Consider the following 21,714-nt stretch of genomic DNA (forward strand, 5'->3'; position numbering starts at 1 on the left):
ACCATAGACTGTACAGTGCGCCCTATTCTACGTAATGACTGAAACTTGAGAACCGTGATATCGTTATGTTAACCGATGCTGTACAGTCGCACTCCCTATAACATTACAGAGTCTTCGTTCCATTTTGAAATAGGCGAACGATTGTTAATTACGTTTTTGGACTTAGCCCCGGAAACACTCCAGCGTGCTGTTGAATAACTGATGTGATAGTGTCATCTTAAGCTCCTTATTGCTCGTTGGATCACATAGGCGAAATGTTTCAGTGTTTCTGACCGGTTCTTTTGAGATTCGATGACATTAGAATTCACTACTTGTAACGGGTGCATAATCGCTTCTAGTGTCATTGTCACTGTGGCGTGTTTCAAAACTGACTTAAGATACACAAGAGAGGAGCTATAAAGGATTAACATCTTTTATCGCATTGTTAACAGTTACTTACCTGTCGATGACGCGTAGATATGAGTGGCCTATATCGATAGAGGCTTTGTTGTGGACATCTTATGGAACAATGTCTCTGTTGATGTTCCTGATACACTTGCGTGAGACAAGACAAATTGCCACCAATGAAAACAACTCCCAGCACCGTATCCCTATAATTCTATCTGAGGAACCCGCTTAATAAAAACGCTTCGACGATTACAACACAAGAGTGTTGTACAGGATACAAAGAATTGATACAAACAGTTCCTGATTATGTATTTACATTTTACGTAAGTATCATCTCAATTTATTCAGACATCCACAGGAGCTGTTTTGTGGTTTTCTCTGGTTAACTGTATTGGACACAATGTTATATGTTTCCTACTTGTTTATGCGTGAATTCAACAACTTATTAATTATACTACAAATTTATTGTCTCTTCTCCTCCTGCTTCTTCTTTTTCTTCTTCTCTTCTCTATATTATAAATTGAACTTCCCTACATACTTCTGTCTGATCTCTGGAACTACTGTAGTGATTTTGATCAGCTTTCGGCTAATAGATACATTGATTTACGTGGGTATACTTTATAAATATTTTGTGGAAACAGGTTGAACTACCATTAATTACCTTGAAGAAAATAGAGACCAACAGACGTAATTTTATTTAATAACTTTATTTAGCTACCAGATTCGATGCCTCATTAGCATTATCTTCAGTCATCCCGTCGTTTCTGTCATAATAGCGACCACTAAATCCAACTGGTTTCCGTGGACTTATAAAACGTTCTCGGCCGACGTTTACCCTTCACGCCTGTTTCGTTAGATTGGATTTAAATTGGCGGATATAGAGGGTAATTATGATAAGAGTTAAACTTTCAAAACTCTCTAGAAATAACATCACCGGTCAGAATGACGTCAAATTGCAAAAAAATGGCTCTGAGCACTATGGGACTTAACACCTATGGTCATCAGTCCCCCAGAACTTAGAACTACTTAAACCTAACTAACCTAAGGACAGCACACAACACCCAGTCATCACGAGGCAGAGAAAATCCCTGACCCCGCCGGGAATCGAACCCGGGAACGTCAAACTGCAACAGAATATTACCGGAGAAGGGGGAATACGTATGGCAGAAGAAAAAAAATAGTGTGAAAATTGATCAATAGATGGCGCTGTATGTGTAAGAATATGTAAATGCAAACACCTGTCATGCGCACGACCCGTTTAAGTTGGTATAAAAACGTCGGGTACGCGACTTTTCCTCCTTTCGCGTCTACGACGTTCACCATGACTGTGTCAATGCAGGATCGTTCTCTGCTTGTAAAGCTGTATTACAAAAATGATGACTGTGCACATGTCGCTCTGCAGAAGTACCGGACACTGAAGGGTTTAAAAAAAGGTGTTGGTCTGATGACTGCCGTAGGCCTGAAGAAAATCATTCGGAAGTTCGAAAAGACGGGTTCTTTTGGGTGCAACCTGGTAGAGGAAGGGAACGAATTGATTCGACGTCAGTGGAAGCAGTGGCCACAGCAATGCAGGAGGAGACGAGTGGTGGCGTGCAAACGTGTGGTGCACGGAGAATAGCCCGAACATTGGCCATACCAGTAACCACGGTGCGTAAAATCTTACGAAACATCCTTCTTTGCTATAAATTCAGAATAACCCGAGTGCATGAGTTGCTTCCTGTTGACCTGCCAGGTAGAAAGACTTTCGCTTTAGAATTTCTTTGCCGGCCGAAGTGGCCGTGCGGTTAAAGGCGCTGCAGTCTGGAACCGCAAGACAGCTACGGTCGCAGGTTCGAATCCTGCCTCGGGCATGGATGTTTGTGATGTCCTTAGGTTAGTTAGGTTTAACTAGTTCTAAGTTCTAGGGGACTAATGACCTCAGAAGTTGAGTCCCATAGTGCTCAGAGCCATTTGAACCATTTTTTTTAGAATTTCTTGCTCGCATGGATGTGGACAATGATTGGCCGTGGAAGACTTTGTGGACAGCCGAAGCCCATTTCCATCTGACAGTATGTATCAATACACAGAACTGTCGAATACGGGCAACGGAAAATCCACACGCAAATCAGCCAGTACAACTTCATCCAGGAAAGGCCACTGTGTGGCGCGAGTTTACGGCATCATTTATCACAGGGTCATATTTTTTCAAAGAGACAGGTGCTTCCATCGTGTTACATGTAACGTCACTGGCAAGCGCTATGAGTGTCTTTTGCGGAACCGCGACATTCCAGCTCTCCAACAGCGTAGATGTGTGGATGGGATCATCTTTATGCAGGATGGCGCACCTCCACACATTGGAAATCCAGTTAAGAAGCTGCCTAAGCGCCATTGCGGAAATGCTAGAATTATCAGCCTCCATGATAACCCGATCTTCATCCGTGTGACTTCTGGCTGTGGGGTTATCTGAAAGGTGTTATATTCAGTGTTACGATTGCAAATTTAGCTGCACTGAAGGCACGCATTGCGGAACACATTCTGAACGTGACCCCGGTAACACTTCGATCAGTTGTGGAACATGCTGTTTCTCAATTTCAAATTGTGGCAGAAAACGGTGGACAGCATATTGAACATGTTTTGCGCCAGTCACACGGAAATTATTAATCCGATTTCATTTTGACTGATGCCTCTCGTGCTGTTTTTGCCCTCAGTAAAATTAAAAACCGACGTGATTGATGCTTACCGGCCGGAGTGCCCGAGCAGCTCTAGGCGCTTCAGTCTGGAACCACGCGACCGCTACGGTCGCAGGTTCGAATCCTGTCTCGGGCATGGATGTGTGTGATCTACATCTACATCTACATTTATACTCCGCAAGCCACCCAACGGTGTGTGGTGGAGGGCACTTTACGTGCCACTGTCATTGCCTCCCTTTTCTGTTCCAGTTGCGTATGGTTCGCGGGAAGAACGACTGTCTCAAAGCCTCCGTGCGAGCTCTAATCTCTCTAATTTTACATTCGTGATCTCCTCGGGAGGTATAAGTAGGGGGAAGCAATATATTCGATACCTCATCCAGAAACGCACCCTCTCGAAACCTGGCGAGCAAGCTACAACGCGATGCAGAGTGCCTCTCTTGCAGAGTCTGCCACTTGAGTTTGTTAAACATCTCCGTAACGCTATCACGGTTACCAAATAACCTTGTGACGAAACGCGCCGTTCTTCTTTAGATCTTCTCTATCTCCTCCGTCAACCCGATCTGGTACGGATCCCACACTGATGAGCAATACTCAAGTATAGGTCGAACGAGTGTTTTGTAAGCCACCTCCTTTGTTGATGGACTACATTTTCTAAGGACTCTCCCAATGAATCTCAACCTGGTACCCGCCTTACCAACAATTAATTTTATATGATCATTCCACTTCAAATCGTTCCGCACGCATACTCCCAGATATTTTACAGAAGTAACTGCTACCAGTGATTGATTGTTCCGCTACCACATAATCATACAATAAAGGATCCTTCTTTCTATGTATTCGCAATACATAACATTTGTCTATGTTAAGGGTCAGTTTCCACTCCCTGCACCAAGTGCCTATCCGCTGCAGATCTTCCTGCATATCACTACAGTTTTCTAATGCTGCAACTTCTCTGTATACTACAGCATCATCAGCGAAAAGCCGCATGGAACTTCCGACACTATCTACTAGGTCATTTATATACACTCCTGGAAATGGAAAAAAGTCACATTGACACCGGTGTGTCAGACCCACCATACTTGCTCCAGACACTGCGAGAGGGCTGTACAAGCAATGATCACACGCACGGCACAGCGGACACACCAGGAACCGCGGTGTTGGCCGTCGAATGGCGCTAGCTGTGCAGCATTTGTGCACCGCCGCCGTCAGTGTCAGCCAGTTTGCCGTGGCATACGGAGCTCCATCGCAGTCTTTAACACTGGTAGCATGCCGCGACAGCGTGGACGTGAACCGTATGTGCAGTTGACGGACTTTGAGCGAGGGCGTATAGTGGGCATGCGGGAGGCCGGGTGGACGTACCGCCGAATTGCTCAACACGTGGGGCGTGAGGTCTCCACAGTACATCGATGTTGTCGCCAGTGGTCGGCGGAAGGTGCACGTGCCCGTCGACCTGGGATCGGACCGCAGCGACGCACGGATGCACGCCAAGACCGTAGGATCCTACGCAGTGCCGTAGGGGACCGCACCGCCACTTCCCAGCAAATTAGGGACACTGTTGCTCCTGGGGTATCGGCGAGGACCATTCGCAACCGTCTCCATGAAGCTGGGCTACGGTCCCGCACACCGTTAGGCCGTCTTCCGCTCACGCCCCAACATCGTGCAGCCCGCCTCCAGTGGTGTCGCGACAGGCGTGAGTGGAGGGACGAATGGAGACGTGTCGTCTTCAGCGATGAGAGTAGCTTCTGCCTTGGTGCCAATGATGGTCGTATGCGTGTTTGGCGCCGTGCAGGTGAGCGCCACAATCAGGATTGCATACGACCGAGGCACACAGGGCCAACACCCGGCATCATGGTGTGGGGAGCGATCTCCTACACTGGCCGTACACCACTGGTGATCGTCGAGGGGACACTGAATAGTGCACGGTACGTCCAAACCGTCATCGAACCCATCGTTCTACCATTCCTAGACCGGCAAGGGAACTTGCTGTTCCAACAGGACAATGCACGTCCGCATGTATCCCGTGCCACCCAACGTGCTCTAGAAGGTGTAAGTCAACTACCCTGGCCAGCAAGATCTCCGGATCTGTCCCCCATTGAGCATGTTTGGGACTGGATGAAGCGTCGTCTCACGCGGTCTGCACGTCCAGCACGAACGCTGGTCCAACTGAGGCGCCAGGTGGAAATGGCATGGCAAGCCGTTCCACGGGACTACATCCAGCATCTCTACGATCGTCTCCATGGGAGAATAGCAGCCTGCATTGCTGCGAAATCTGGATATACACTGTACTAGTGCCGACATTGTGCATGCTCTGTTGCCTGTGTCTATGCGCCTGTGGTTCTGTCAGTGTGATCATGTGATGTATCTGACCCCAGGAATGAGTCAATAAAGTTTCCCCTTCCTGGGACAATGAATTCACGGTGTTCTTATTTCAATTTCCAGGAGTGTATACTGTGAAAAGCAATGGTCCCATAACACTCCCCTGTGGCACGCCAGAGGTTACTTTAACGTCTGTAGACGTCTCTCCATTGATAACAACATGCTGTGTTTTGTTTGCTAAAAACTCTTCAATCCAGCCACACAGCTGGTCTGATATTCCGCAGGCTCTTACTTTGTTTATCAGGCGACAGTGCGGAACTGTATCGAACGCCTTCCGGAAGTCAAGAAAAATAACATCTACCTGGGAGCCTGTATCTAATATTTTCTGGGTCTCATGAACAAATAAAGCGAGTTCGGTCTCACACGATCGCTGTTTCCGGAATCCATGTTGATTCCTACACAGTAGATTCTGCATTTCCAAAAACGACATGATACCCGAGCAAAAAACATGTTCTAAAATTCTACAACAGATCGACGTCAGAGATATAGGTCTATACGTTAGGTTAGTTATGTTTAAGTAGTTCTAAGACCTAGGGTACTGATTACCTCAGCTGTTAAGTCCCATAGTGCTCAGAGCCATTTGAACCATTTTTTTGATTGATGCTTTCTATGCGGTACTTGACCTCAGGGTTATCAAAAACCGATTTTTCCACGCCGATGTCATATGACCTTTCCGAGGTGGATGGGCTTACGTGACTGGCAGTATCACACCTCTACACCCATGCACACTGAGTAGTACAGTTTGTTTAACGTCAAACGTGCACCTTCGGCATTGTTGTATGATTCATTTGTCATTTGTAGTCGACCACTATTAAATTATGATGATTACAGCGCCATCTATTGCTACATTTTGTAACTATTTATTTTTCTTCTGCCATACGTTTTCCCCCTTCTCCAGCTGCGCGGGGTAACCGTGAGGTCGAGGGCGCCTTGCACGATCCGTGCGGCATCCGCCTTCGGAGGTTCGAGTCCTCCCTCGGGGATGGGTGTGTATGTTGTCCATAGCGTAAGTAAGTTTAAGTTAGATTACGTAGTGTGTAGGCTTAGGGACCGATGACCTCAGCAGTTTCGTCCCATAAGACCTTATCACAATTTCCAAATTTCCCAGTTCTCCGATAAATATTCCGTTGCAAGATGACGTCATTCTGACCAGTGGTGCTATTTCTACAGCGGTTTGAAAGGTTAACTTTTGCTATAATCACCCCGTATATTAAGCAAACGTGGTAAGAATTGCTCGCTGCACTTCACTGGTGTTACTATGAACTTGATTGCTATTTAAGTGTCCTGTGTGATTCACTGCATCATTTCCGTTACAATGAAACATGTTTCATTTCGCTATCGCCACACCTTTTTCCTGGCATTATTCTTCATCAACAGTGCTGTTAAGCGCTCAGACACTAAAAACCATCGTGTGTAACTCTTTTTGTTGCCAATTCTGCCAATGATTTTATAAAATTCCGGTGGAATGTTATCTGTTCCTTCTGCCATATTTAATCTTAAGTCTTCCAAAGTTCTTTAAAATTGTGATTTTAATACTGGATCCTCCATCTCTTTCCTATGGACTTCTGTTTCTTCTTCTGTAATCTCATCAGATAAATCCTCCCTCACACAGGCCTTCAGTGTACTATTTCCGCCTCTCCGCTCTCTCCTCACCATTTGAAGTCCAATTCCCATCGCCCTCTTAGTGTTACCACCCCTGCTTTGAATTTGATCTGACGGTGTATTCACTTTTCTATATGCTGATACAGTCCTTCTGACAATAACCTCTCTTTCGATTTCTTCACTTTTTCCTGCAGCCATTTCTCCTTATTTTCCCTGTACTTTCTATTTATTTTATTCCGAAGAGATTTCTATCTCTGTATTCCCGAATTTTTTGACTATTTTTGTACTTCCTTCTTTCGTCCATCAGCTAAAGTATTTCTTCTGTTACCCATAGTTTCCTCGCAGTTGCCTTCTTTACTTTTCTCTTAAATTTCTGTGATTCCTGTTGTTTAGATATGTCCACTCCTCTTGAACTGAACTGCGTACTGAGCTATTCATTGCAGCAGTGTCTATAGCACCAGAGAACTTCAAGCGTCTCTCTTCATACCTTAGCATTTCCGTATCCCTCGTCTTTGCACACTGGTTCTTCCTCGCGAGTCTCTTCAACTTTAGTGTACTTATCATTACTAAACTGTGGTCTGAATCTATATTTACTCATAGGTATACTTTAACATCCATTATCTGATCTCTAAGTATACCTCCTCCTCTTGCAAATCTTAAACAAGATATTCGCTAGTATGGCTGAAATTTGTTTCAAAACTCAGTCTTTCTCCTTTCTCATTCCTACTTTAGATGCCCTGCTAAATCCGCAGGACAAGACAGGCAGTTTATGGTAAATTGTGGAAAGGAGCCAAAACAAGCGGTTGAGAGCTACACTCAAACACATAACTTCATTTATTTGATCAAACATTAGAAGAGCCAAGAAAAATTTCCTTTTTTTAGAAAACGGCTTTAGTTTTGCAACTTAATTACCGGCTGAATGCGCCGTAAAATCTCATGCCTTAAGGGCAAATTCACTTTAATTTAAAAACGGCTGAAAGTCAATAACGTCAACCAAACCCATAAATTTAAGAGGCAAAACCTTATCCTAAAACAGTTCCTTAATTAGGCTGAAGGCCCAAAGATTCTGACGCTTTAAGAGCAAACCACTTAAATTCAAAATCGGCTGAATGCCACCACTTAAGACTCAATAACATAAATTTTGAAAATGCCAAAGGCTTTACGTAAAACAGTTCATAAATTAGGCTGAAGGCCCAAACCATCTGACACCTCAAGGGCAAAACAATCTTAATCTAAAAATCAGCTAGAACCCATACAAATACAAACAACAAGAACAAACAAGAAAAGGCAGAACACCCAAGGGCGCTCAGAAATTCCGAGGGTTAGCCTGGATCTCAAACACTAACGCTCGCTTAGGCGAGACAGGCAGTCGGCACAACCATTGTCGATCTGACGACAACCCAACTGAGAGACATCAACGGACCCACCGACAAGATAACCTCTGCTTCACCTGACCAGCACACAGCAGGGACTTCAATGGAACAAGGTAGAAGGTATTGGCACCCACAACCAATTATACATTAAGCTGTCAAACTACACACCGTGCTGGATGGCTACAACATGACGAGAAAAATACACTGCCTGAATTTACGTCAACGGCCAGGGCAGGTAACCGTTACGTTAACGGCCACAAGGCAGGAGATTCCACTGTTGCACTTCAGTTCAAATAACCAAGTACAGTTAAACTCCACCGGAGGGTGGCTAAAATTTGCCAAATTGAAAACACACGTTGTTACTCGCGGGGATATCTCAACAGCTGACAAAGAACTCCAAACGACGCAATGTAAATTGTCGTGTTTGCTGGTAGATTAAGTCAGAACTCAACTTTCATGTCCAGGATCGGTGAGCCACGAACCTCGTAGCAATGGGAACAGCACCACACACTCCGTCACCTCATAGAGTCCGCCAGCAGCCCTGGCCAAACTACGCGCCTTGAAGATTTACTCGCTACTCCTCACCAACTGAAAAACTACCAGCACACTGCCTAGCTGGAAACTATATGAACCAGGCCAAAGATAGTCCAAAGTGCGAATATCGGTAGACATCGCTGCTACCACCCGCAGAAAGAGAGGATAACAGCATAATCACGATAACCGCGGGAAACTAAACACAGAATAGCAACCAACGTTTAATCCAACGCGTAGCATGAGCCAGCCACGCTCACTACTATCAAACGCATGTTCTCCCATAACTCTTTCTTCTACTCCTTCTCCTAAGACCGCTTTCCAATTCCCCTGATTATTAGATTATCTTTTCACTCAAACTGAATAACTCGTTCAATATCGTCTTACACTTTCTCTGTTTCTTCATCTTCTGTTTGCACCATTGACATGTACACTACTGGCCATTAAAACTGCTGGCGTGTACAGGTACAGCTGCCCATGCAGCTTCAACACGATACCACAGTTCTTCAAGAGTAGTGACTGGCGTATTGTGACGAGCCAGTAGCTCGGCACCATTGACCAGACCTTTTCAATTGGTGAGAGATCTGGAGAAAGTGCTGGCCAGGGCAGCAGTCGAACATTTTCGGTATCCAGAAAGGTCCGTACGGCACCTGCAACGTGCGGTCGTGTATTTTCCTGCTGAAATGTAGGGTTCCGATGGGATAGAGTGAAGGGTAGAGCCACGGGTCGTAACACATCTGAAATGTAAAGTCCACTGTTCAAAGTGCCGTCAGTGCGAACAAGAGGTGACCGAGAAGTGTAACCAATGGCACCCCATACCATCACGCCCAGTGATACTCCAATATGAGGATGACGAACGCACGCTTCCAATGTGCGTTCACCGCGATGTCGCCAAACACGGATGCGACCATCTTGATGCTGTAAAAAGAACCTGGATTAATCCAAATAAATTACGTTTTGCCATTCGTGCACCCCGGTTCGTCGTTGAGTACACCATCGCCGGCGCTCCTGTCGGTGATGCAGCGTCAAGGGTAACCGAAGCCATGGTCTCCGAGCTGATAGTACATGCTGCTGCAAACGTCGTCGAACTGTTCGAGCAGATGGTTGTTGTCTTGCAAACGTCCCCATCTGTTGACTCAGGGATCGAGACGTGGCTGCACGATCCGTTACAGTCATGCGGATAAGATGCCAGTAATTTCGACTGCTAGTGATACGAGGCCGTTGGGATCCAGCACGGCGTTCCATATTACCCTCCTGAACCCACCGATTCCATATTGTGCTAACAGTCATTGGGTATCGTCCAACGCGAGCAGTAATGTCGCAATACGATAAACCGCAGTCGCGATAGGCTACAATCCGACCTTTATCAAAGTCGGAAACGTGATGGTACGCATTTCTCCTCCTTACAGGAGGCATTACAACTGCGTTTCACCAGGCAACGCCGGTCAACTGCAGTTTGTGTATGAGAAATCAGTTGGAAACTTTCCTCAGTTCAGTACGTTGTAGGTTTCGACATCGGCGCCAACCTTGTGTGAATGCTCTGAAAAGCTAATCATCACAGCATCTTCTTCCTGTCCGTTAAATTTCGCGTCTCTAGCACGGCATCTTCGTGGTGTAGCAATTTTAATGGCCAGTAATGTATATATGAACTAATGTTGTCGGTGGTAGTTTGCTATCGAATCTGATGATAACCACCCAGTTGACTGACACCTGCTATACCTAGATTGAGCTTCTGCATTTCCATTTTCAGATTTTATGTCCGCCCTAGAACGTTCAAACTTTATTATTCCACGCTCCGATTGGTAGAACGTTACGCTTTGTTGGTTATTCAATCTTTTTTTCGTGGTCACCTCCCCCTACGTAGTGCTCTCCCAGAGATTCGAATGCCAAGACCAGCCCGGCCTTTCTTGCCAATGGAGAGATTGTCATGACACTTTTTCAGTTACAGGCTACATGTCTTACGAATACACTATACCCATCTTGAGTGTTTTGCTTTGCCCACTGCAAAATACGCATGTTGTTGAATATTGCTGATTCTTCCTTCTTTTAGGGCTAATTCCCCACCCCAAGGCTAAGAGGCGCCATCATCTTCTGTCTGCTGCTGCACTCCCTTTGACAAGGCCCTTGGCAGAATGAGGGTAACTTCTTACACCGCCTTTATTGATGAGTTTTATTCATCACCCTGGATCAAGGACGTTTTGATTACTAGTCAAAGACGTCACCCCTAGACCACAAGTGTAACTTGGTTATATTGGCACCGTTTAAAAAGTTTCCACTTAAGTAATACAGCTCTGAGAAGAAACGTGTTAGTTCCTTTCTTGCAAGAAATGTATTGTTTTCATACAGTTCCGCATTCTTGTTACGTTAAGCTGGTGCTGCTGCTGACAAATTTAAGAATATTGAGTAAAATAGTATACATCACGGTCCTATTAATCAATTAATAATGCACGGAGCTTGGTGGAATGAAATAATAAATCTGATGCACTCCGTAAATATTATTAGAATGCTCTTCTAAACGATAAAAATATTTCGTGTAACCTCTTTACCTACACCTATTTACGATATCCTCAGTAATTCATACCGACGTTAAATTCAAGACAAACAGACTTCTCGCATGACACTGCCGTCTTAATGCAGTTCCTCTAGCCTCTGTCCACTGCCATATAACTAATACTCCGCAGTAGTGAGTACGGAACGTGACAAAGGGCACGCTGCCAGAAAGAATGCTGAACATTGACAGTACGACAAGGGGAATTTCAAACCCAGTGCCTGATCGTTTTTATTAGAAATGTCAGTTACGCTTACTGCGAGTTCAAAAAGTGACAGAAATCGACTTCCGGAACAGTGAACAACTGAAAAGGGAACGTCGGGTACGCACTTTCACTCCAACGTGGACAAGATTCTGAGCTTTCTTTCGGGCCTCATAGGCGTGCAATTTAAGCTGGTCCAAAAAAGACATATGCCACAAGTGTTCCGCCTACTCGCTAACCTTACTCTATCGCCCTTTAGCTGAAAATAAAAAGCTCCTAGGGAAAGTTATTGTGCGCTGATCCACTGACATACAAAACAGCGCAGCGAAATGTCTCTACTCTTTTTAAACTTTTGCAGTTTCGTTGCGACAACTACATAACGGGAAAGGTACTTTGATTTGTCCGAGAGTGCAGCCATAGCTTAAAGTATAGCTAGTCTACCACATCGAAGGGTGTTTTATAAAAGTGTGGTATCTACGTTTTAAAAAGGTCTCAAGTAATGGCTTTTGTAATAAGTTATAACGAACATTACGGCCTATCAATATATTAATTGTTACGTTTAATGTAATATTATTTATTTCTTGGATTTTGAAATATTTTTAAGCCCAAGTCTACTGATTGAAGAACGATATAATATTTTCAAAACTTCCTACTATTTCTGCTCACCAATCATTTACGAGTACAATAATAGTACTTTTGAAACTTTTATCCATTCAGTAATTCGTGAAACCTATAGTACTTTTGATTTGTTTTAATGAGGGGCGACCAAAAAGTTTCCATTCGAAGACCGTAAGTCCACAATCGGTATGCCAATCAGGCAAAATCACCTTGAGTACCGAGACTATGATCCCACCGACGCAGCACGCAGAACACACCCATTTAGTAAAACACCGAGACTGCTGCATGAAGAAGTCCGTAACTGCATGCTGCACATCCTCGATCACAGGAACCGTCCACCCTTCAAGGCCGTTTTTAAGGAACCGAAGGCGTGATAATCGCATAGGGAGACATCTGGACTATAGACGAGTACTAGAATGTCTCCCACTTGAATTGGCGTAAGTTCCGTATTACATTTGCGATATCGAGACGTGCCTTATCGTGACGCTGGAGCACCCTCGCCGATCTATTCCCCAATGGTGATTTTCGACATACATACTGTCGCCTACACATTCGTCCTCTGCGATGGATGTCAATGATGTTTGTCCTTCGGCAACCAAGAAAGGAATAACAGCACGTTGGTACTATTTGGACGCATTTGCTAATAACCATATTTCACAATTCCACATTTACCACACGCACATAGGAAATTCTCGAACGCCACACTAATCCTTTGCTACCTGTCGATACTTATACACCGGTATCGGAGTCGCGCTGTGTTGCATTTACGCCCCACCCGCGCCCTAAATCTGAAAGTATTTGATCGTCCCTTATAATAAGTAAGTGCTTCTAAAGCTGCTACATAAGCTCTGTAAATTCTACAGATTTTGAAAGTTTGACGTGTTTTCATGTTGCATGAAGGAAAATTAGATAGGGGTGATTAACTATATGTATGCGAGTGACGTTTTATTTTCTCTTGTTATGATACTGACGTATATTAAAAGCTAGAACCCTCTATTTCATTTATATTTTTAATTATTATCGATATTAAGAGTCTTACGACACTTATTTGCTCAAATGGCAAGAATGCGGAAAAAATACAGATCGGAGTTGATGTTCCTCTATACTGCTACGTTAGTGAAAAGAACATTCGCCTCCCCCCCCCCCCCCCACCACCGATAGCTGCCGGCACGGTAGCTCAGCGTGTTCGGTCAGAAGGTTAGCTGCCCTCTGTAATAAAAAACTGAGTTACTCGATCAACAACGAACTTAAAACGGATGTCTTAACGACGTCCGCCCCGAGAAGATTCAACGAACAAAAGCGAACAAAATGAGATTCAAACAAAAAAAAAAAAAAAAAGCTGAATGGTCAGCGCGGCAGAATGTTAATTCTAAAGGCCCGGGTTCGATTCCCGGCGGGGCTGGAGATTTTCTTCGCTCTGGGACTGGGTGTTGTGTTGTCCTAATCAATATCAATTCATCCCCATCGACGCTCAAGTCGCCGAAGTGGCGTCAAATCGAAAGAATTTCAGCCGGCGAACGGCCTACCCGACGGGAGGCCCTAGTCACACGACATTTACATTTCTTTTAGTGACAAGAACTAGTTATTAAATGTCAATTTGGGACTGTGTCCATTCCACACCTCTGATTCAATGTTTGTATTTAATTTTTTTTGCAGTTCAGCCTTCTGAATAGTTTGAGTTGGCCCGCCACGAATTCGTCTCCTGTGCTAATGTCTTCATCTCAGTGTAGCACTTGCAGCCAATGTCCTCAATTATTTGCTGGACGTATTCCAATCTGTCTCCCTCTACAGTTTTTGCCCTCTACAGCTCCTTCTAGTACCGTGTAAGTCATTCCCTCATGTCTTAACAGGTGTCCTACCATCCTGTCCCTTCTCCTTATCAGTGTTTTACTTTTCTCTCCGATTGTGAGCAGAACCTCTTCATTCCTTTCCTTATCGGTCCACCTAATTTTCAACATTCCTCTGTAGCACAACATCTCAAATGCTTTGATTCTCTTTTATTCCGTTTCTCCCACAGTCCATGTTTCACTACCACTCATTGCTGTACTCCAGAAGTACATTCTCAGAAATTTCTTTCTCAAATTAAGGGCGATATTTCATATCAGTAGATTTCTCTTGGCCAGGAATGCTCTTTTTGCCTGTGCTAGTCTGCTTTTGATGGCCTCCTTGCTCCCTACGTCATTGGTTATTTTACTGCCTAGGTTGCAGAATTCCTTAACTTCATCTACTTCGGCACAATCAAACCTGATGTTAAGTTTCTCACTGTACACGTTTTTACTACTTCTCATTACCTTCGTCTTTCTTCGATTGACTTTCAACCAATAGTCAGTACTCATTAGACTGTTCATTCCGTTCAGCAGATCATGAGATTCTCCTTCACTTTCACTCAGGATAGCAAATGTTATCAGCGAATCGTATCATTGACAGCCTTTCACCTTGAACTTTAATTCCACTCCTGAACTTTTCATTTATTTCCATTATTGCTCCCTCGATGTACAGATTGAACAGTAGGGACGAAGGGTTACATCATTTTCTTACATCCTTTTTAATACGAGCATTTCGTTCTTTGTCATCCGCTCTTATTATTCCCTCTTGGCTGTAGTATACATTGTATATGACCCGTCTCTCCCAGTAGCTTAAACCAATTTTTCTCAGAACTGCGAATATCTTTCGCCACTTTATATTGTCGAATGGTTTTTCCAGGTCGACAATTTCTATAAACGTGTCTTGATTTTTCTATAGTCTTGCTTCCACTGTTAAATGCAATGTCAGAATTGCCTCTCTCGTACCTTTATCTTTCCTAAAGCCAAACTGATCTTCATCTAGCGCTATTTTCATTTACATTGTTCTGTATATTATTCTTGTAAGCAAATTCATGCATGATCTGTTAAGTTGATTGTGCGGTAATTCTCGCACTTGTCAGCTCTGGCCGTTTTCGAATTGTGTGGATGATGCTTTTCCGAAAGTCAGATGGTATGTCGCCAGACTGATACATTCTACACACGAACGTGTATAGTCATTTTGTTGTCACTTCCCCCAATGATTTTAGAAATTCTGATAGAATGCTATCTATCCCTTCTGCCTCATTTGATTTTAAGTCGTCCAAAGATCTTTTAAATTCTGATTCTAATACTGAATCTTCTACCTCTTCTAAATGTACTCCTGTTTCTACTTCTGTCACATCAGACAAATCTTCCCCTCATAGAAGCTTCCAATGTATTCTTTCCACCTATCCGTTTTTTCCTCTGCATTTCACAGTGGAATTCCCGTTGTACTCTTTAGCGTTATCACACTTGCTTTCAGTCTCACCGAAGGTTGTTTCGACCTTCCTGTATGCTGAATCTGTCCTTCCGCCAATCATTTGCTTTTCGATGACTTCACATTTTTCTTGCAGCCATTTCGTCTTAGCAAACCTGCGCTCCGTATTTATTTCATTGCTCATCGACTTGTATTTCTCTATGCCTGAGTTTCCCGGAACATTTTTTTACTTCCTCCTTTCATCGATCAATTGAAGTATTTCATCTGTTAGTCATGGTTTCTTCGCAGTTACCTTCTTTGTACCTATGTGTTCCTTCCCTACTTCTGTGATTTCCGTTTTTAGAGATGTCCATTCCTCCTCAACTTTGCTGCCTACTGAGCTATTCCTTATTGCTCTATCTATAGCCTTAGAGAACTTCTACAGTGTCTCGTCATTCCTTAGTTCATCCGTATCGAACTTCTTTGCGTGTTGATTCTTCCTAAACTTCAGCCTACTCTTCACCACTACTGTACTGTGACCTGAGTCAATGTCTGCTCCTGGGTACCCCTTACGATCCGTTATGTGATTCGGAATGTCTGCCTGACCCCGATGTAATCTAACTGAAATCTTCCCGTATCACCCGGCCTTCTGCAAGTATACCTCCTCCTCTTGTGATTCTTGAACAGAGTGTTCGTTATTACTAGACGAAACTTGTTACAGAACTCAGTTGCTCTTTCTCTTCTCTCACTCCTTGTCCTAATCCCATATTCTCCTACAACATTTTTTTCTACTCATTCATCTACAGCTGCATTGCAGTCCCCCATGACTATTATATTTTCATCTCCATTTACGTACGGTATTACCCTTTCAATATCCTCACATCTCTATCCCTTTATCTTCAGCTTGTGACGTCGGTAGGTGCACCTGAGCTATCGTTGTTGGTGTTGGTTTGCTGTCGATTCTGATAAGAACAACGTTATCACTGAACTGTTCACAGTAACAAATTCTCTTCCCTACCTTCCTATTCAAAACGAATCTTACTCCTGTTATACAATTTTATGCTCCTGTTGATATTACCCTACACTCCCCTGAACAGAAATACTTGTCTTCTTTCCACTTCACTTCACGGATCCCCACTACATCTAGATTGAGCCTTTGCAATTCGCGTTTCAGACTTTCTAGTTTCCCTACCACTTCCAAACTTTTGACATTCCACCCCCCCCCCCCCCCTCGTAGAACGTTATACTTCTGTTGATTATACAATCTTTTTCCATGGTAACCTCCCACTTGGTAGTCCCCTCCCAGTGATCCGAAATGGGGGACTATTCCGGAATCTTTTTCCAATGGGGAGATCATCATGACACTTCTTCCACCACAGGCCTCATGTCTTATTGATACACGTTACATGTGTTTAACGCAGTGGTTTCCATTGCCTTCTGCATCCTCATGCCGTTGATCATTGCCGATTCTTCCGCCTTTAGTGGCAGTTTCCCACCTCTGGGACAAGAGAGTGTCCTGAAACTCTGTCCGCTCCTCCGCCCTCTTTGACAAGGCCATTGGCAAAATGGTGACTTCTTATGCCGAAAGTCTTCTGCCGCCATTGCTGATTATTAATCATGTGGGCTTAGAAACGGGCATGTAATCAGCATGCGTCATGTATCTGACAATAATCACTGCCGTATCTGGAGCGGTTACAGCACTGTGAAATGTTCGTGTGATTTTGTAGCTAAAAAATAAAAAAAAAATAAGTAATGTCAATAGAACGGTATTGTGTTTGCCGTACAGAAATACGAGTGCTAGTTAAATCAGAAAGACTACATTTCAGTTAATCCTGTTGTAAAGAAACATAAAGTCAGCTGGAAACTATATTCGCTGAGACTTTACAATTTACATGTCTCAGCACATTGTGTGCTGTACTGAGTTGATAGTGAATTTGTCCGTGTGTCAGAAAGTTCCATCGAAAGATAACAGTTTTTCAATAAAGACTTGAAATATTTCTACGAGGCAAGAGTAATAATTATAATGGCTATTCGAATGTCTAGCTAAACGTAGCGACTGTCGCTAGGAAATCAACCTATTCAACGTTTTTTATTGTGTGTTAAGAGAATTAGGACTAGAGTTCTTTTTTAAATGTAGGAATATGGAATCTGAATTTACCTTACATAAGAGAAACAAATTCGGATCTGTTGACTCTATCTAGATTTTTATGAGTTCGATTATGATATGTCGCGCTATATTGTTCAGTGGAACACTGCTGTATGTATGCCGTATTGGGATTCCTTTCTATCAGAATTTTCTCTGATTCAGATAATTTCACATCTGCAAATACGTCGTTTGTGGAAAAGATCTGCGTCCTACACTATAGACATTAATCAGTTTCAGTACAACGTTAAGAACTTCAGTACGTATCACTGAAAAAACTAAAAACCATCTGATTAGAAGAAATATCAACGCGAAGAGAAATGGGAAACGTTATTTTATTACTGCGACAATCAGTGGCACTTTCTGCGGAAGTAATACAGTTCTCTGCCAAGGAAGTTAAACCTCTACGCATTTCACTACCTGATCATATATGCTTGATGGAGAACAGCTGCATAAATGGATTTAAGCTACAAGGAAACTGCTTTAACAGGTTTAATTTTTTTAATCAAAAGTATCATCCAAACACCGGTGAATGATCTCAGACTACACATCGTAAGAAGTTTATTTTTGTGCTCGAAGCTGTATAAACTAATTTCGGAGTGAAATAAAGAAAGCTACTAATTGCCACGAGCATGGCTCCCACGGTAGCGTCGATTTCCCAGATCTGAGGGCTGTTGCTTAATGTCTCGGCTGCCTGACCCGTAAACGAGATGTAGCAACATCAACCGCGGAAAGAGCGGAGCATGTCAGACTCACCGTGACAAGTCACTTTCAGCAAGCGGTAAACGTGACCAGCCGTCCAGGCGAACCGACCAAGCGCGTCACTTGATTTCTCTGCACAGTTTCAAGTGGAGAACATCCCAAACTCCTTGCTCTTAGCGGCCCTCGGTGGAGAGCTAAGCACTATACTGTATATGCTACGAAGCTACCAACTAATGCGAACACAGTGGTAGAAAAGGACTTCTCCACCGTTGTGGGTGATTACGCTACTATAAGATATCAGCACAAGAGTACAAGGTAACTGATATATTCGCTTCTTCTATTATACCCATCCATCTCCAGACGTTCCTTAGCAAGCATTCTGAATACGATTATCTACTTGCTTTGCGTTACTGGCATTTGGGACCTTCTTCGGGACTTCATAGAACGCATACACCACTGCTATTAATCACAGTATTATGGAGTTGGCTCTCTGCTCAGAAAGCTACACGCTTATTAAACGCTTCATAGAATTCCTGACAAACACGCAGTAACGTCCCGAATTAGATAGCATCCATTTGTTTGTGGAATAAAAACAGTAAAATTGAAGTACAGAAAGATTATTTTCAATACAACAGTAGAGAACCTGTAGCAGTTTGTAACTTCACTGACAATTAAGAAAGTACAATTTCAAAACTTTATCGCCACAAAGAGAAGTGTTTTGAATTATGGGTAGTTAGCTAATTTCTGCACCTTTGTCGAGACTGAGAGTACAGTTCCTTCAATATAAGTTCCTACCCTTTCGATTTATTAGTTTTGCTTTCTTTCTGCTACAACGGACTAAAGAAATTCGCTGTAGTTTGAAACACCAAGTAAAAATTTTATTTGAAGTGAGATGTAGGTATGAGGCCTAGAATGTCGTTGACATGTTGTGCAACAACGGAAGTTCTCATTTTACCGAGTATAACTATGTGGTCTTATTACTGAACCATAATGTTTCTTTCGATGCACCGCTGCCAAATTTACAACCCTGCTTTCGCTAAAAATAGAGAAAGTGTTTAGAGTTGATGTATTTTAATCGGTGTAAAAGTTACACACGATCGCCGAGAATCTGTCAGGCGTCTCGTCTTTGTTGTGTCTTTCAAGCCGAAATTATACGTTAAATAGTAGGTATATAAACTTAAACAGCGTAAGAAAAATGTTTTCGCATAGTACCTTACATAAGATACCTTTGACGAGGGATTTCAATGTAAATGTGTTCACACTTGGATGGAAGAATAAATTCTACAACCAAAATGCCATAATACCTATTTTAGTGAAGGAAAAGTGTCAACTTTCCTTTTATGTCTAGTGAGTAGCGAAGCATAGAAGACATTTCTGCTAAACTACTACATTGAGGTGAAGGATTCGTAAAAAAGGAAAAGACATAACTGTTTTAGTATAACGTGTTTTATATTCCAGTCTATTGAGAAGAACATACAAACAATATTTTTATGCAATAAACGGAAAACGAAAACAAAACGAGTCAACAAAAAATAAATAACAAATCACTGCGAGATCATCTTCCCGTTAGTTGACGTCAGCGCGTTTGGAAGTATGGAAGGTAGATGATATGTGACGCTGTTGCTGATCAACACAAGGCAGACGTATGTTGCTACACAGGAAACAACTGCTGACAAGCAGTCACACACTGATGTGACAGCGGCTGTGTGCAGGGAGTTAGTGGTGTCCGTGACCACCGCCGCCGCCGCCGCCGCCGTGTCCGCCGTGACCGCCTCCGCCGCCTCCACCGCCTCCGCTGCCGCTGCTGAAGCCGTAGTGCTTGCCACCAGAGTGACCGCCCTTCTTTCCGTAGTCCTCGTGATGGGCGTGGTGAGACTCGTGGCCGTGGTGGCCCTTGTGGCCGTGGTGGTCGTCGTGGTAGTGACCCTTGTCGTGGTGGCCCTTCTTGCCGTAGTGGTCGTCATGGTAACCGGAGTGGTGGTGTCCGCCCTTCTTGTGACCGCCGTGCTTCTTGTCGTGGTGTTCGTGGAAGTCGCCGTACTTGCTGTGGTGTCCGCCCTTGTGGTGGTCGTCGTAGAACTTGTGCTCCTTGTGGTACTCGTCCTTGTGCGCCTTGTGGTGGTAGCCGTGGGTCTTGTGGCCCTTCTTGTGGCCGCCCTTCTCCCCGAAATGGGCGCCCTTGTGGCCCTTCTCGCCCTTGTGGTGCTCGCCGTAGTGGCCGGCCTCGTCGTGGTGGCTCTTCTTGTGGCCGCCGTGCTCGGCGTAATGGCCGCCGTGGTGCTCCTTACCGTAGTCGCCGTGGTCACCGTGGTCGTGGTGGTGGTGGCTCTTGTAGCCCTTGTCGCCCTTGCCGCCGTGCTCGGAGTGGTGCTCCGAGTGGTGCTTGTGGCCGCCGCCCTTCTCGTGGTGGTGGCCGTGGTGGCTGGCGGCAGCCTCCAGGTCGGAGGCGGCCACAGCCTGGTCCTCTTCCTTACCGTCGCCGGCGGCGCGCAGATCGCGGGCCTGGCACACTACGAGCACGGCGCCCAGCAGCGCTAGTGCTGCCAACAGCCGCCATGACGTCATGGCGAACGGACTGTGTCTCTTCCCTTTCGCGCTCACTAACTCGCGGTCGCTGTCGCTGCTCCTCCTCCTTGCTCCACAACCTCTCGAGAGTGAGATCGGAAGTGAACTGACTTGCCACTGGTCCGGCTGGCGGTATTTATATGCGCTGATTGCTCTGGAGGGTGGGCGAGGCGATTCGAAGGGAGCCCGTGGAGGAAGAGGGCGCTTTTTTTCCCGCGTGTCGAAGCCGGCCGCGCGCCGCCAGACTGGGAGAGCCGGAGGCGGCGCCGCTGGGCCGGAAAGATCCGGCGGCTCGACGGCTGGCGGCGGGCCCGCACTAAGCCGCTGCGTCACGCCGGCCGGGCTGCGGTCGCACGGGGTACCACAGGCAGCGGCGTGGCGTCTCTGCAACAATCACGGATCCTAGGTATCATCCTTACGACGTTACATCGTTTGTCGATGAACACCGATTAATCCTTTCGTGGTAGATGGTCTACTTATCTCCCAGTAAACTAATACGCACTCTTCAGAGTTGGGACGTCAACAGGGCGTTTCATAATTCGTACTGCACAGGGTACGTAGTAGATCAAGTTTAGATCAAGTTTTGCACAGGAATCCAGGTCATCCAACGTCGCTACAGAGCGTCAAAACTACAGGCACCAGCTATTGTAAATGTACGTATATGCAAGGTGATGTAACAAACTTTCAAGGATGATAGAAAAGGATCAATATACCAAGTAGAGGTAAGGTTCCTTGTATTGGAAACACCCGTGTCTGCAGTT

The 21,714-nt window shown here is 44.6% G+C and overlaps 1 protein-coding gene across 1 annotated transcript; it reads right to left on the reverse strand.

Moving 5' to 3' along the window:
* Positions 1–20,158: 20,158 nt before the first annotated feature.
* LOC124805638 (histidine-rich glycoprotein-like) lies at positions 20,159–20,953 on the reverse strand (the record flags this gene model as incomplete). Its single annotated transcript, XM_047266206.1, has 1 exon — positions 20,159–20,953. A coding segment is annotated over exon 1 (795 nt), but the record flags the coding sequence as incomplete, so codon positions are not given.
* Positions 20,954–21,714: the final 761 nt, after the last annotated feature.

Source organism: Schistocerca piceifrons, chromosome 7, assembly GCF_021461385.2.
Source record: "Schistocerca piceifrons isolate TAMUIC-IGC-003096 chromosome 7, iqSchPice1.1, whole genome shotgun sequence".
Classification (NCBI taxonomy): domain Eukaryota; kingdom Metazoa; phylum Arthropoda; class Insecta; order Orthoptera; family Acrididae; genus Schistocerca; species Schistocerca piceifrons.